Source organism: Triplophysa dalaica, chromosome 11 (assembly GCF_015846415.1).
Source record: "Triplophysa dalaica isolate WHDGS20190420 chromosome 11, ASM1584641v1, whole genome shotgun sequence".
NCBI classification, from domain to species: Eukaryota; Metazoa; Chordata; class Actinopteri; order Cypriniformes; family Nemacheilidae; genus Triplophysa; species Triplophysa dalaica.
The window spans coordinates 13,384,685-13,402,892 of NC_079552.1; the positions used below are offsets into that span (position 1 = coordinate 13,384,685).

At 39.4% G+C, this 18,208-nt stretch overlaps 1 protein-coding gene across 4 annotated transcripts in view; it reads left to right on the plus strand.

Annotated features, from left to right (window-relative positions):
- srbd1 (S1 RNA binding domain 1) overlaps positions 1-15,002 on the plus strand; it is a 54,505-nt gene extending 39,503 nt beyond the window's left edge. For all 4 annotated transcript variants that reach the window (XM_056760902.1, XM_056760898.1, XM_056760900.1 and 1 more), the window contains exons 17-21: positions 815-921; positions 5,151-5,318; positions 5,519-5,668; positions 12,643-12,827; positions 14,327-15,002. In XM_056760902.1, coding sequence (XP_056616880.1) covers positions 815-921; positions 5,151-5,318; positions 5,519-5,668; positions 12,643-12,827; positions 14,327-14,619 — 903 coding nt within the window. In that variant the 3' untranslated portion in view covers positions 14,620-15,002. The remainder of the gene's footprint in view (positions 1-814; positions 922-5,150; positions 5,319-5,518; positions 5,669-12,642; positions 12,828-14,326) is intronic.
- Positions 15,003-18,208: the final 3,206 nt, after the last annotated feature.

Genomic DNA, 18,208 nt, shown 5'->3' on the forward strand with positions numbered 1-18,208 from the left:
AGTTTCTCTTATTTCTCGGACCAGCATGAACCCTGCAAAGTATTTAAGGTTATCGTTGGATTGCCAGTGACACAGCATTGGCCTGGTGAAAAAGAATTGTTTTGGGACTGAGACGACGAGATATTAGTATACTTTCTTGATATTTAAAACGATGCAGTAGAAGTTTTACAACTAAAAAGTGATTTTAAAGGAGTCATATGACACGGCTAAAACAGATATTATTGTTTGTTTTAGATGTAACGCAATGTGTATACACGATTTAAGGTTAAAAAACGCTGTATTTTCCACATACCGTTCTTGTTTGTATCTCCTCTTTGCTCCGCCTCTCTGAAACACGCAGATTTTTAACAAAGCTCATCGCTCTGAAAAGCAAGGTGTGCTATGATTGGCCAGCTAACCAGTGCGTAGTGATTGGTCGAATAGTACAAGCGTGTGACGGAAATGTAACTCCTCTTACCATATTTGTAACATCAGGTTCCAAAGCAATTGAACTGACAGTGCTTAGTCTAGTCTCATCATATCACGAACTGACGTAGATTTTTGGGGGTGTGTTTACACAAGGTGTTTCAGGCAGGTCTGGGTGAGCATTCGCTTTTAGATAGAATGCATCTTTCGTTTCTGACACTTTAATTTTTGCAATTTAACGTGACTCATACACACATGGGAAACTTATAACACACCAGAAGACACAGTAAACACGTGTTGGCGCCATATGACCCCTATAAAGATTAAAGCATTATTGTCAATGTGTTTGATTTTTTAAAGTTCCTCCCATTTTACACACTTCTGTAAAGACCATGATCACTCTTTCCAGCACGACGTGTCGCAGAGTTTGCTGAGGGCAGCGCTGGACGGGGTGGTGCAGGAGTGTGTGAGCTTCGTGGGAGTGGACATCAACATCTGTTCAGAGACGCTGATGAGGTAGGGGCCAAATACTTTCCAGCAGCAGTCACAACATGGCAACTTCTCACTCGCCTCCCCACTACTGCTTAACGCTCTGTTTAGTCTGACACCCTTCACGCCACACACACACACGGTCAAAAGCGTGCACCCTAACGTTTCTTCATGTCCCCACTACACACAAACATTGTGATCTACATACACAAACATTGTTGTTCCCCAACATAGTTTCAAATTAAGATATATAGCCTTGAATATTAGTCACATAAACTTACCCAATGATGGAAATGCATGGAGTGCTTATGTACTGAAAGTAAATCTGCTAGCTGCTCTGCTTAATTCGTTGTAGGATTTCGTGAGTAATTCTCTATGGAAAGCAGTGGCGTGGAACGCGTTCGCGGAATAAAAACTGGATCATTTTTACATGTCATTCAATGCACTTTGGAAACGTTCATTTTCACATGCATAGTCTACACAGTTTGGTGTGTTTACTTAAGTTTAAAAGAGAAATTGACGAGGGCACACAAACTGTCATCTTTCAACATCTCAACACCAAATTCACATACATGTAAGCAGTAGGTTGAAATGCGACCTCTATATTTAACTCCAAAGGCTTATGAATTATTGCACACACACACACATCACTAGTCTGAACAGGAAAGCTGTACGTTGCCATTAGTAGGCAGGGTTAATGCTAGTGAGGTAGCCCGGAATCAGGTCATCTGTTTACCTGACTTTAAATGAGCTCTCAGTACCAGAGCTCCAGACAGCAGTGTTCATGGCTCCAGCATTATTCGACCCTTATTTATATGTGATGACATATAGTGTTTACATAGCTGCTTTCGGTGGAGCTGCCACTTCGAATTGCCCACACCGCGTCGCAAAAAAAAACTTCTCAATGCCTGTCTGTTTCGGATGAAAAGGTCAAAAAGATTATGAGATCTTAGGCAGCAGTTTGGTAATTCTGTTTGGAAAATGTTCACAATATTTTTACTAATATCTTGCGTCTCATTTGTGAGCATGTAGGGATTACATCAGTATGAAAAGGAATTTCCATAGCCTTGGGTGGACTTCTTATGCTAAAGTTTTTTATCCAGGATGTGCGGTTAATGCAGAGTATTGACTTATAAAGCAGTGAGTAATTCCAAAAGCTAACGGCTACTTGCGGTTGAGCGGAGGGATTTGAGGGGTTAAAATTGGGATTTTTTTAACAGAATATCTGTTATATTTTTGCTCGAGTTTTACTGCACAAGTCTCAACTTCTAATTTCTAGTGACTAGTTACACCTAAGGACTGTTCCTTAAATTTACTGAACTCTAAAGGGATAGTACAACAAGAACAAAAAAAATCTGTCATCATTATTCTTGACATTTCAAACCTGTTTGATGGTCTTTCTTCTGCAGAACACAAAAGATATTTTGAAGAATGTTAGTAACCAAACAACGGTGGTACCCGTTCACTTTTGTTATGTCAAAACAAAACCAATGCAATGCGTTGTTCGGTTACCAACATTCTTCAAAATATATTTTTTGTTCTGCAGAAGAAAGACTCTCACACAGGTTTGAAATGACAACAAGGTCAGTAAATGATAAAATTGTTTTAATTTTGGGGTGAAGTATCCTGGGACGATATATCGGGATCCACAGTCTATGTCGGTTCTGAAATCGATTATCTTATTTTATGCACAGCTCTTCTGTGAACTACGGCTCTTTGATCAGTAGGAAGTTATCCTCGATCTAAATTCAATACGAGATTGAGTCGTTTATAACATGCATTTGAAAAAGCAACACTCGTCAAACATCATCATTATAAGTATACTTTTTTATCATGAAAATACCTGAAACGGTTTGAAGAACAGCGATAGAATATCACCATTGGCATTTCCTGGAACTATGGCCGTTTCTCAATTCCAAGGACGCAAAGATTGGTCTTGTGTTCTAATGGAGACCGATCTTGCGATGCAGACTCGGAAGAACGAACCTGAATGGACTCGCCGCAGTGACTTCTGGGAATTCAAGCAGGTTGCGAATGCGCGCAAGACTGCGTTCGATGCATCATTGATATCGAGAACACTTCCATGTATTTTTATGCGTTTATACGCGTTTCTGTTCGTGTGTTCTTGAGTTTTGGAAGGGACTTTGACAGTTATTGACGACAGAGCAAAAACACGAGGACACAAGACCGTTAAGGAACCCATGTTGGCTGCATCCGAAATGGTAGTATGAATTAGATCGGCGGTTGTCCACCATATTGAAGTAATAATGTGATGTAATTCTTCTTTTCCTTTTTGACAGTGGGTGGCAACATACGTTTGAGGTGCATATCCGCCACCTACTTTACTGTAGTGTGGGCCAGAGATTAGCCATGTGATGTAAAGACAAGCGCAATTTCAGTTATGAGAGACAGGTTGCATCAATAACCTTACATACTACGGGGTTTGTACATGTTAACAACACATGAAACAAAGCTTTCAATTTTCTTCAAGTACTGCACATTCAGAGCTTTCTATTTTAATGTATTTTCATTTTTATCTTGTAGGGCAATGTACTTTTGAAAAAATTAAAAAGTTAAAAGGAAAACAGCAACTTTGTGATTTTGCGATGCTTTTTCTCAGTTAAATTTTGGCAATAACAGGCCAATTCACACTTTCCATTGTGAAGAATGATTATGCCAATGAGATGTTAATTTTGTAACAGAAAAATGATTATTGACTGTAAACTGCTGCTAATTTTTTTTTCTGTATTCGGGCTATTGGTTGACGTCTCTCATGTAGATACACCCATGTTGCTCTAATATGCATCCTGTTGTAGCATTAAAAACAACCTGAGAAAATATGCCGATTATGTTTTAACTTGGATGTTATCCAAATGTTATCCGACCACGCTCTCGTTTTTCTTTCACTTTCTCCTTATCTGTTCTTTTCTTTCCTTGTCCATACAACTACACCATTTTTACACATCTCTTCAAGTTTCGTTCAGATAATAAATATGTAATTAATTGATTTAAGACTTATTTGTGTTTTGTAATTATTTGTTTATGAAGGGTAATTAGAAAGTTGAACTGTGCCAAAGTGTATCCGTTCAAACCACCTGATTAAAACGATTTTGTGAATAATTATCATGTATTTTTCTATATCTGCGAGTTAAAAAAACATTTAAGCAATATATAATATTGTAAAGGGCAAATATGCATATAAACACAAACGTAAATAAACTGATGAAAATAAGCTCAATATTAATGCTTCGTATTTAGATTCTATGAATTAAAACATGGTCAATTTAACAACAAAGCAAGGTCAATCAATGTTAATGTTATATTAGCTTCAAAATAATGAACAACATGTTTAATTGTACATGAAAGTCGGCTGAGACTGTTTTGCGCGCTGTGTGTGGTAATCTGTCCCGTGGGCTCATGGGATATAGAGCATCTCAAGTATCCGTCGCTGAGTACTTCTAAATCTGGGCGTAACCAGTAAGCCATCTGGGAATTTCTCACCTACTCTTTTATTAATTCTGTCGATTCAGACATACTACTTTGTTCAAGAACTGTTTTCTCCTACTACATAGTAAGTAAGTAGGCTTTATCAGACGCAACATTAGTATAGGCATGTCCAAATTTTGCAAGAAATAGTCCAGCACTCTGGTATTTTTTTCGCAAACTCTTCTATGAAAACTGATGATTGGGACATACTATTCGTTCGCATACTGCTTTCTACCTCCTATATAGTAAGGAAGTATGCCATTTCCCATACACCCAGCGAGAAACGGCCTAAGTGTGTGTAAATGACACTTCTTCTTCGTCCCATAGTTTGAGTTTTTGCATGAGAGTGCCCTCTGACTTTCGGATATGGCGGCATTTAACCATAATTCATTGAGAAACTTAGCATAAGAATTGCGCAATATATCGTCCCAGGCTTACTTTTAACTAAGCCATCTGAAGACTAGACGTAACCAGGCACTAGAAAATGCTGAGGTGAGGGCTTCATTTTTTTACAGTGCATACAGCTTGGATTTTTATAATCTGGTAAAAATGTATAATTCAATAAATCCAGAAGTCAAGTTTATTTCTATAGTGCTTTTTGCACTTTTTGCATTGTTGCATTGTTGCAAAGCAGATGTAAAGAATACAAACTATGCAACTAATAAACCAGGAGAAATATGTTTCGCAAGAAACACTAAGACACGGGCCAAATGTCTTTTAGTCTTAAATGTACAAGTGAGTTTTGTCAGTTGTGCTTGTTTTATTTTCAGACATGTCGCAGGCCTGAATGCAGGACGAGCTCGCAGCATCATGGAGTGGAGAGAAAAGAACGGACCTTTTCTCAACCGAGAGCAGCTCAAATTGGTGAAAGGCCTGGGCCCTAAGAGCTTTCAGCAGTGTGCTGGCTTCATACGGGTCCACCCCGAGACGGTGCTAAGGTATCAATCTGCCCTTATAACATGTATTGTATCATTTTCTCGTGCTGTGATGTTTAGATGTAAAGCTTTGCTTTTTTACAGTTCCTTTTGTAGCTTAAATATTTGTAATACTATAATATAGCTTAAATACACTTCTGCAGGATTCTTAAAATCTTTCAAACGTTTTACTCTGTATTTGTACTTTGGTTTGGTTTATGCAGTTACAGCACTGGAGGGAACAAAGAACTTGATGTTCCTCAGAATCAGACTGCTGGGAAAAGAAAAGTCAAAGCCTCTGGTACCATCTCCAACCAGTTTAACCCGCTGGACCAAACCTGCATCCACCCAGAATCCTACAGCATCGCCCTGAGGTGAGAACAGAGCTTGGCATTGAACTATCGCATTACTTCACCCATGCAGTCGATCATTGGATCTGCTCAAGGCTTGACCCAAGCAGTAGCGTGCGTGTTTACATCAAGTGGGAGCATCTGGTCCTGTGTTGCTCGGTGCGAGAGGGCCGTGCTGCAAGCTGCTGCCACTTATATGAAAAGCACATTCAGCGTGTGCTCTGGACTCTCTGGCAGCGAATGTAGTTCTCCCTGCAGCTGTGCTGCTCAAGCCTGTTTAGACTACTCCAATCTGACACTCGCGCCTGTTGCTTCCAGAAGATGTGCGCACGGATGCCCTGCGGTTTGGATGCGCCTGCGTGCATGACAGCTGCGAGTTAAATCGAAATCGGTGTGTGCATGTGAAAGAGGCTTTTTTCTGTAAATTGAATATGAACGTTGGGCACAGCAATCTGATGCTGTGGAATTCCGAGGATTCATTGATGGCAACTGTAATTTAGGAAAAAGACATTCATTCACTGCGTGTTACTCACGTCTTTCGTTTCCACTGAAAAAGAGGTTTTAGTGTTGGATGTATTACAGTGGGTGTACTTGTGCAGAAACGCTTTGTGTCACTTAGTAGTTTATATTTGTGCAATGATACAGCTCGGTAGAAAAGTTAAAAAAATGCTTGGAAAGGCTTTTGAAAGAAACTGGAAATCTAGAGTTCTGGTAATGAGTATTTTAAATGGAATATCACTTAGACACTTTGTTCAAAAGATCAGATTTCCTTTAATTGTAGCACATGCAAATCAACTTGGGATAACAGGGATCATTAGGTTTCATTCAAACTTGGGGAGTCTATGCCGGCTCGTGCTGTCATATAAGCAAAAGAGCGCCATGCCAACTACTTAAAAAGTGTAACCCTGACTGAGAAAACATATTTTTTTTTATTTACTGTTTTCTATTTAAAATCAACCTACATGTAAAGAACATTCTGTCAAAATATAACCTTTATATATTTTATATTGACTGAGGTGCCATTTGAAAGTTTGAAATCATTGTAAAATTACATTAGCCTGGATTTACCAACTGAGAAGGTATTACAAATATTTGTGTTAAGCTTTGCAATCAAATTATAATATAAAAAGGAAGCAGTTTCGCCAGTGGTCTGAGACGTCTAAACCTCAGTGTATTTGCACGTGTCCGCATGTGTGACCCATGTGTGAGCGCGTGCTTGTCCGTCCGCCCGATCTGTCGTCGAAGGCGCCTGCATGGGTCAGAGGTCTAATAAAGCCACTTAGGGCCATGGAGTGGAGGAATAATCAGCCTGTCATATCCTCCCTCCTCTCCTCTCCTTCTGTTTGTTTTTATTTCTCTCCGTTAGGCTTCATTTCCGACTAAACCAGGCAGAAAAGCCTCCCTCGCAGTCCCCTGTATTATCACCATCCTCTATCGTTACCAAATGCTGTGCTAATGGACGTTGCTCCACTCCAATTGTCATCATGAGGCCAGGCATATTTTTCTTGGAGTAACAGGATTTGATTAAACATGGCCACCAGCAGTGCCGAGTTGGTAATGTAGCGGCCAGCTAATGTAGCGGCCTTAAAACAGGGGTTTCTGGGGGGCTGGGGAGGAATTCTGGGTATTGCTTATAAAATGTATCAAATATGTTGCAAGCTTGAAACAGGGCTGGAATCATGAGGCTAATGATGCGAGCAGAATGTCTGAGAGATGGCCTTATAATGATGATGACAAGCTTGACAGATTCCCAACAATCTGTAACCCATTTCTGAACTGGGTTCATCACTTGTGTCCTCTGTTTCACCAGCTCATTCTGTTTCCCTCGCATATTATAGAGTACAGACAGCCCATCTCCTTTTTCACTTCCTTTAATTCACTGCCCTCCAAAAAAGGAGAAGACAGACTATTTATTATGGCCAGTCTTTCTTAAATGATTTTGTAACCACAAAAAATCACAATCATGGTTTTTATTCAGATGTACTTAACCTTGTTGTTCATATTTAGAAAATTTGCACAGGATAAAAATGACAAACCTTGCCTGAATGTTTTGTATGCACTATAGTGGTAGTGCATTCTTGTGTATACTATAGAAAACACGTCAGATTGACAACGACAAACATTCTCATACAAAGACATCTCTGATACTGCAGTAGGTTTTAATCCTTTACATTTTGGCTTGTAAACTAAAACAGGTATTGATAAGGATAAGCATAAAAACGGAACATTATATCTGAAATATTTTAACAGTATTTTGAAAGACAACCTGAACTATTCAACTTATTTATTATTCATTAATATGTAATTTAATTATACTACCTGAATACAAAATAACAAAAACTTGTTAGTCCACTGGTGTGTGTGGTTAGAATTGAAGTTGGTACAGAAGGTGGCTTAAATCAGTCACAGGTTTTGCTTGTGAAAACATGCAGCTTGTCTTCCTCCATTTTGTGAGTGATTTTGTTGCACGATGGGCGCTTTGCGAAGCGTGGGCCAGCAGACGGTAATGGTGGATCATGTTGCTCTAATGTGATGAACTTGATATCCTAAGCCTCACCACTTGGAATCACTTCCCACACATACACACACAAATATGCGTTCACAAAATGCAGCGCTGACCCTATCATGGATCAGCAATAGGATTTAAGTATTATCTTTGGAACATGTAAATCATCTCAAAAATATGGCTATTCAGATTGAACAAGATTTATTGGGATAGTTCACCCAATTTTTTTTATTATTTAATAATTGACTTTCCCTCTCGTCATTTTAATCCTGTATGAGTTACTTTCTTCTTTAGAACACAAAAGAAGATATTTTGAATAATGTCAGTAACTTAATAACACTGGCACTCATTGACTTGCATCGGTTTTGAGTCTATACAATAGAAGTGAATTGCTGCCGTCCTTGTTCGGTTACCAACATTGTTTGAAATATCTGCTTTTGTGTTTTGAAATGAAGTCATAGTCATGAAATAACACAAGGGTGAATCAATAATGACAGATTTTTTGGGGGGGTGAGCTATCAAATTAAGTTTACGTAATGGCATCATTTCTAAAAATATTTTAGCTCATTTTGATGGCCATCCCGTCAAATTGTGCAGCGTTTAATACTTAAATACTTTATTTTACAAATAGAAAGTGTTAATAAACATCTATAAATGTAAGATTTTGACCGTTTCATCCTTTTACTTTAAATGTTTTAGTATCTTCTCAAAACTGTTTTGTAAAGAAAGACTACTCTGTGCTATGGTTAAGCAGGTTATGAAGTAGCAAGTAAGTCATCACTGAGCTCATAAGGCAATGGTGGTTTATAGATCGGTCGGCCGAGCACCAAATTTAACACAAAAACCAGCAGCATTCTTGTGCAAAAGATGTATAAGAGTTGTCATCTTGCAAATGCCGTAATTCCATCACGACCTGAACTCGGCATTTGTTACTACAGATCTGGCCGAAATCTCTGAATCAGCTGAGAATTGATATCAAATGTCACCAATTTATACTTCTTACATTCCCTAATGATAAAAAATGTACTTGAGGGGACCACACACTAAAGCAGAATCATTGGGTCTGGATAGCCTCTATCTGTGGGCCCACCCAGCAGCTTACGGCGTGTGGAACCGAGGCCTCCTCTGTGCTGCTCCTCGGCAGAGCTGCTTTTCATTACGCCCAGAGGAAAAGGCAGACTCCGCTCTCCCCGATCCAAGAGAGCAGCGGCCCTGGTACCCCCTAAACACTAACACACCAGAGGGAAACATAAGCCCAGCTGAGACCCCCTCCAGAAACCTGAGCCCCCGGGCCAATCACCCGCCACCACCACACTTACAGTGTAGCTGTTCATAAATCACTCAAAGTTCAGCTCTCCACCTTCTCTCTCTCTCTCTCTCTCTCTCTGCTGCCTACTCTGGCACTGCTCGTGGACAGCTGGAGAGGGGCATAGCGTCTCCCTTATGAATATTACGGAAATCTTGGGAGGACCACTGGAGGCGATATGTAGTTGCTTTTGGATAGCATGAGCGCTTAAGTAATCTGTTGAATTTGGTACAAGTACTGGGCACAGGTACATGTGTGAAAAACGTTGAAATGCCGGTGTTCTCAGGACATTGAGTAAGAGATTATGTGCAATGAAATTTGATTGACAAGATTTGTCATTACAGCTCAATTGTTGTTGTTTTGGCCTTCATTACACGCATTGAATGACTTAGGTCTGCATTTCAAAAACGTCCACATTGACCTGCAAGACAAGCTGGAATTCATCAGCTAAGAGTGCATGTCTGTTACCCTTTGCAGTTTCATCACCTCATAACTCTGAGACCCAACAGAGAGTCTATGATTATTTTTTTGTTTCACCAGACCGAGTTCTGCTCTAAAACTGTTGGTGGTTTCAAAGTGAGAAGGAAAGCCATTTAAAGTCTGTATCATCTCGGGTTACTAATGAAAAATGGATGGTTATGTACTGCTAATATAATCAGTGGCCCTCGCTGAGGCTATCAAAGTGTTGAGGTCCGTTCTGACCCCTTAAGCCGAATTTATTAAACTTCGGCACGTAACTCATCTCTCACTGTTTGTGCTGAAACACAGATCATACTTCAGCTTGTCAGCGAACGGTGCGATATTACTTTTTGAAGAGATCAGATGGACCATTTTCACCTGATGTATGATCTAACAGGTGAAAAATCCCATATACTGTACATACAATTGGAACCAGGCCATATAGGGACCCAGAAGTGAAATATGTTGTTGACCTAACAGCGATGGCAGCCATTCACTTGCTATGGTTTTGTGTAGAAACAATAGAAGTCAATGGGTGCCACTGCTGTTCGGTTATCAACATTCTACAAAATATCTTCTCTTGTGTTCTGCGGAAGGAAGGAGGTTCGAAATGACAAGAGGGTGAGTAAATGAAGACAGAATTTTCATCTTTGTTTGAACTATCCCTTTAACCTAGCATTGCCTTCAATGAGAATTCTTTCATCATTTATTTGCCTTCATGTAATTTCAAACCTGTGTGACTTAATTTCTTCTTCAGAACAAAAGAAGATATTTTGAAGAATGTTGTCCCCAAATGACTTCGATTGTATGGACACAAAACCGGAGACATTTCTCAAAATATTGATTTGTGTTCCACAGAAGTGTCATATACAGGTTATGAATACACGATGACAGAATTTTGATTGTTGAAATGAATCTTTCTATATAACCTAACCCATCAGCATCCCTCCTGTCAAGTGTACACTTTATCAGCAGGGTGAGTCAGGAAGGAACTATGATCCATATGTAAGTGCATCTGCATTTATCCGCTCGAGCTCGGAACCCGTGCGGAATTGTCAGCGTGCGTACAAAAGAGTGAGTGTGAGCGGATTAGCCTTTTGCTGTAGCTGTCAAGCCCCCGTCTGCAGCAGGAAATGGGTGGGGCTTGAACCCACCTGCCCTGTCAGTCACACAGAGGACAGCTGCGCTGGCTGGCTGGCGTCAGGCTGTCACGACGACGGCCATCCATCAGCAAGCTGGCTCAGCAGGTCCGCTCCTTCCTCTTGCCAAAACACACATTCCAATAATACCCCTGGACCCCAGCATTCCTCAGCCACCTCTGGACAGCTTGACCTCTCTCAAAGTCCTTGCCCCAAGCTTGTTGCCCACTCCAGGACATGATGTATCGCACTGTATAGGTTATGTTGCCATTATAAGTGTGCTTTGCGTAGAGAGATGTATTTCGATTTTATGGAGGCAGTATGAGTCTTCATAGTCTTTCTTGTGTTGGATGACGTGATCACGTGATCATTGGTTCTCAAGCCCCGCTATCCATATTTTGCGTCTCTCTCTTGTTAAACACACCATATTGAAATCACCAGCTCATTAGAAGATTGCTTCTTGAACAAACTGTGTTCGGATTGACATGGTCCCTAGACAGCGTTCATTGATCTGTACTCCCTGCACACAGAAAATCCGCTGACGTTTAAGATCACAATTTGTTTTACTTTACACAAAACTTACTACACAAATGTGAAGGGTTATTTAACCGTAACCATTAGAAAGGTACAAATTATGCAGAGCGGGGTGTCGCGAGGATTAGGATTGAGAACTGCCGTTATTGACAATTTGATTTAATTGAATACAATTAAGTTACAATAAAATATTGATATGAATGAATATGAATAGGATGAATACGTATTTTTTAGTACTTTTTCTTTAACTAAAAAGTGCTTGAAATAGATGATTTGGGCTAAATAATGAAGGAAAGAGAGCCAATATGAGCCCTGCATTGATAAAAACTACTTTGGGACTGTTTTGAAAGCTTCTCTGGGTGAGACCTGAAGAAACTGTCTGATAAAATGCCAATTCTGCAAAAACAAAGCAAATGGACGTAGCTATTTTAGAGAGCCATTTCTTATTAATCTACAAAATATTAATATTAATATTTTCACTGTGCAACAGAGAATAATACTGTAGTATAAGCACTTCATCACTGTCAGTTTTCTTTAGTATATAGAGTCATCACGAGCCAGAGTTTATAGCTCGTGCCAAGTAATTGGCCCTGTCTGGACCTTTTTTTGCTGGATGTGTTTGGTCTGTAAGCGACATCCTGATTCACTCCTCAAGCCTTAGCACTAACCTTCTCTAACGTATGATACTCTCTAAGCTGTAAGATTTATAGAGGGAGACAGAGTTTTCATCTCTGGGACTAGAAATCAAGATTTAGGACATAATTAGCCTCACCTCCCCTCTGCTATCTCCGTTCTTTCCTCTCCTCCGCTCTTGTGCGGCGGCCTTCAGGCTCCTCGCCGGCGTCAGGGGAGTTCCTCCACGTGTGCAGGGCTTTGGGAAGGGCTATTAAAAAGCCATTCATTAAGACACCACCTCCCATGGACCTCAGCAGACCTCCCTACATTTCAACACACTTGATTCTGATGCTTTGGTGTGTGGCTCAGAAACTAAGGTTTCAAATGAAATCAAATGCACTTTTTTCATTTGTTCCTCCACCTTTGTCTGTTCATGCAGGTTCTTGTCTCAGATCGAGAGCAGTTTGGATATGATGGGCAGTGATTCTCTTGGGCACAATGTGAAGAACAGTGTTAAGAGCAGTGGTCTGGATGGCTTGGCCAAATCTTTGAACACCACACCTGAGACTCTTCAGCTTATCGTGGACGGACTCACTCAGCCTCCAGGTTTTGACATTCGCCAGGGTAAGAATCTATAAGTGACACCCATGCAGCCCCTCAGTTTGGATACAGATATTTAGCAAAGACATGAAAATACATGCTTTTGTAGGGTTGGGTTGCATGAGTAATATCACGATAACATAATATATTGTTAGATTTGTATTATTTAGAAATGTAACAACACTAATAGACAAACAGTAAATTACAAAATAGGTGCATGAATAATTTGTGCTTTTGCGCATGAAACCAACTTAGCATAAAACAAAGCAAAAGTTGACAAAATCAAAACACTCTTCCAACACTACTGCAACACACACACATCAGAGACAATGCTGGCATCTCCTTCTTTCTCAGTTTTTTTTTTCTTAGCGGTTCTCCTGTCTCCCCGGAGTCCGTTTCTTGTCTGTGAGATGACAGGGCGACGCTCCAGGCTTTTGAAGTCTCGCCGCGTAAACCGGGGGAAGACCCGCGTTATTAAAGCAGACCTGCCGACAGATATATCATTAATGGGAGAAAAAGCTGCTTTAAAAAGCAACACAGAACACCCTTGATCCCAGCGCTAAAATCCCCCACCACTCTCTCTTGGAATGAATAAAACCTACCGAACAACAAACGCCTCTTCTGGTTTTAATGTTACGTTCAGACATCTGAGAAGACATTGTTTTTCTTCTGCGGGTGTTGATAGTAAATGTTACGTTTCATTTAGGATGACAGGATCATAATTGAGACGAATGTCTTAACGTGTTTTAAGGGTTGGGGAACGGAGTTCATTATATGCAGAGGGAAGGTTTTCTTTGGTAACGGGACGGAGTTTTATTTTCCGCACTTGGAAAGATGATGATGGCGCTGTTCGTTAAAGTCGAATTAACAATGGAACTCTGGTGGGGGAGAAAATGCTGTTTGTAGATATTGTAGGCATAATTCAATCCCAAAATATGATGTGGTTAGTTTAAAAGAAAAAGTTTTCCGAGGCACATGTGTTGTGCCACAAAAGCGCTTTGATCATGTCTGAATGAGCATCCTTTATCACACATTAGGACACATAATGGCTCCTTTTTGCAATGTTTGCAACGTTTGATGGGCGTTCCAGACTATGAGATGTCATTTGGGGTGGGTAAGGGTGATGTGCACTAGATGGGACACTATTGTTTCTCATCAGATGGCTGTAGGCTCACTTCCCCTGCTTAGAAGCCTGATGAGTTGTTCGTTCTTTGTAGCCAGCTGTATAAATAACTGCCATGTGAGCTGTGCTGTAAGGTAAGGTGTCCCGGATAAGAATAATCAGAGATGAATGTTTCCTGGACTGCAGAGCCTGCTGAGAGACCGTGTTTATGTAAAAAACACCTCCCAAAGAAAATGTCTCAAAAACAGACTAGAAGAAGTGAGGAGGAAGAGGTTTGAGAGGCCTGGTAATTTCGGATCTCTCACTGTGGAGGTCTCAGATATGGGTGGAGTTTATGTCACTTTTTTTTCTCGATTTCCATCCTTTTTTCTTCTCTAAATTATTTTTCATCTCCGTTTAGATTTCGAGCAGGCAGATTTCAAGAAAGAAATCGTGTCTATGGATGACCTGTATGAGGGGATGGTTCTCACTGGGCGCGTAACGAACGCTGCGTTATTTGGAGCCTTCGTGGACATCGGAGTTGGTCGTAGCGGGCTGATCCCAAAGCGCTTTATCACTACTGATAAACTTCCAAATGACAAAAAAAGACGCAGCCTAGCTCTCGGTCCAGGCGAACGGGTGGAGGTGATGGTCAAACATGTTGATCTCCAGAGGAATCGGATCAGTCTGGACCTCATAAGAGTTCTCAGATAAACTGATTGATCAGAGGAATACATAATGAAAACGTGTTGTAATGAGACCATTTATAAAACATTTTGTATTTGTTTATTGGAATGAAACATTTTCACATCAAGCTGCTGTGTTGAATGTGAGGTGAAATTAACAACTGTTCAAATGTTTGGAATGCGTTCTGCACTATAGCAGATTCTTACTTGTCAATGGTTAATAATGTATATTCTTTGTGAATATATTATTTTTCACAACTTGCTTCCTTTATTACAGTATAAATATGCTGCTGTTTTGTTCTCTTGTTTTACTTTAACATTTGGTGGTGAATGAGAAAGAAATGTCATGAGTTGTCATGAAATGTCATGATTCATTAAAGATGACAAGATCATATTAATGTCTAATATATAGATATTAAACTGAATCATTTACACCAAACAGTATGAAGATCTCGTTTTTTCTTCTTAGGTTCAGATGTTTATCTTTATATTTCTTTATATTTTTAAGATATTTCAGCAAAGTTTGTATGATGATCTAAATATTTAGTGTAGATAATATTAGGTTTTACCCTACAGGATGTTCTTGTTATGAAGCTTGTTGTTCTTTTTTCAGCTTTAACACTGTTGTGCAATATCATTTTGTCCTTGAATGGATGTAATTGCAGCACATGATTTCTATAAATTGGTTACTGTTGCTATGGAGCACTTCTGACACAGTCACAGATGTTACCCCACCAAACTCAAATACAGTGATTGACAGTCACTTATCAAGCAGTGAGGAGGGGGTTGAACAAACAGCTGCCACACTCCAATATGACTAGAGGCCATTGGGAAAAGCAAACCTAATTACCACGGCTAGCCACGTGCTAATGAGCTACTTCAAAATTAATCCCATACTCCCTTATCTCTATTATCTAATCTGTTTGTGTTTATATGACACAAATAGAAAAATGGATAAATAAGAAACCCGATGTGCCCTGAGCACTTCATTGGAACCACAGGGAGAGAATTTCAAATGAGTGTGTATTTACATTTGGGATCTTTCATTTGTTTGACAAGGAACTGTTGTAAAGAATGGTGTTACATCAATGGTTAAAAGTAAATGACCCTAATAAAATGACTTCATTTGTAGTTTTTTACTGAATTGGTTTAAATGCTTTTTATGTTTCCAACTTTTATTGGTATTTTCTATTCGTAGCTGAAGCATTTTTGCCCTACATAGCCTACAGATCTGAAAGTTTGATATATTAGTTTGAATTAACATATTTATGGTAAATGACAGGTGTTTAATTAACCATTATTGGAAAACAAATACAAAACAAAAAGTTTTGTGGATGGCGATCACATGGTAGCTCAAGCTAGTTAACAGGTTTTAGTCTGTTAGGTTTCCAGAGAACAGACTTGTACAGTATAAACATATGTACGTATCAAACAAATGCATGAATGCAAGTCTTATTAGCAATATTGACATTTTACTTTCAAAGGCACATGTATGCGCTTCCTCCTGTTTCAGCAAAGAATGTGCATTCTATTGTAATCTATTAATGCTAAGTGAAAATGTTTATCAGTAACCAACAACAGCACATTAAACCTGAGCTCATCTTTAATTTTATCTGGCTGTACAAATGGTTCTGGTTCACTATGTGTGTGTGTGTGTGTGTGTATATTTTCCATAATGATTTATCATGAGACCAAAGGAGGAAAACAGGCAAATGGAAGTGTCCATTGTTCCATAACCATTTTTTGTCAATCATTTTTTAAATGCCTAATTGTTTTCAGCATATTTCTGGATCCCTCATGATAACAGAAAGTGAACTTGAATGCAATATGTAGCGTCTAGAACAAGATTTTTCAAACCTGAGACTGTACCTAAAGCTTTTAGCACAGCACTTTTTTATTACAAAAAAAGGATGAGGAATCACCCTTAAATACAACAGCTTTGACTTGTAATTTCAGAATAAAGTACAGTAGTCTTATATGGAATGACATTATAAATAATGATCTGCTTTGTGTATAAGGATTATAAAATCTTGACAATAGTGTACCTTTAGCGCAATTGCAACAGAGCATTGCATCAACAGTGCAAAAGGTCATTGGTACATTTTATTTAAAAAAAAAACATACAACTAAAATCAGTGCACTGTAAGTTACTTTGGATAAAAGCGTCTCCAAATAAAGAAATAAAAAATTGTTCTCCCCAACCTTTCCAAATTTTTTCTTAGAAAATTCTTGAATAGCCAAACATTTACATTACATAGGCCTATATGAGTTAACCCATTAGTTGAAAGGTAGACCACCTTATGACTTGAAAATGTTGTGGCAAATAAAAAACATCAAATAGTTCAATGCTGTAGAACAGTTTGAATGCCCCCAATATAGGAGCATCTTTTTGGACACCACAAGCGCCTCTAAAACAAGGGTGTCCAATCTCAACCACAAACGTGAGTAAACCAGAGCTACAGACAATTATTTGAAAACAACAGCACCACCTCCATGCAGAACCCATTGTGTTCATTGGCAGAGCCGAAACTGTTGCCCTGAGGACTCTATAAAGACCATGTAGGTGGCCTCAGTCTGTGCTGGGCTATCAGGACTCACTGCTGATTTTGGACATAGGTTTGAAGTCATGCATTCACTTGTCTCATTTGTTTCTGGACAAAGCGGTGCATTGCTCTGCTATTGTGATTGGAAATGCAGAGGTCTCACTGAGAAAGGCTGAAGGGGAACTCGGCGGGTCAATGCTGATGTCTTTGTGGGCATGCGTCTGCGTGCAATCATTTGCAGCTGTGATCACAGTTGTGATCGATATATCTCTCAGCTCTTGTTTGACTTCACATGGTCTTTATTGAGTCCCAATTTTCAGGATTGTACATGTGTCAATGTGTGTGCATTTGCTACCTTTTATTTGTTATTGTTTTCTCAATCTTTCTGCATATAGCTAAATTAAGAAAAGCATTGGGCCCAGACAAAACATCTGGTCCAACTACGCAATGTCTTTGGCAACGGTTAGATGTGGAGCAGGAGTTAAGGTACAGGCTCTTGATGATGTGATGAATGTAAAACACCAGGGCAATGTAGTGTGCCACTGTACCTAAGGTCCAAAATTAACACTCACCAAGCACCAAATGCAAGTAAAATTTGGCTTATTGATTTGCCAGTTGGCCCGCATCTTTATTAGAAACTGCAACATAATACACGTTTTAAATCATACACTGTTGTAAGAGAAATAATCTGAATTTCACTGATGTAAGTCACGAGATTCAGGACACAAACGCCCGGTTTCACAGACAAGGTTTAAGGCTGGTCCCACACTAAAATGAATGTGTGACCTGTCTTAACTGAATCTAACTTGCAGAGAAATATCGTAAAATATATCAGTGCCATTGTTTTGTCTGAAGATGCACACCAGTAATGTTTTCTTTGAAGCATTTTTCTAAAAGCAACAGAAATATTTAATAGTCCTGGCTTAAGATAAGCCGTGTCTGTGAAACCAGGCCAAACAGTCTAAAGAAAACATCTTTGATTTGTGCAACCTCACTGTAAAAAATTGTTGATTCAGCTTTGAATAATAAGTTACCTGGTTCCCCATGAAATATTGAGGTAACTATTATTTTTAA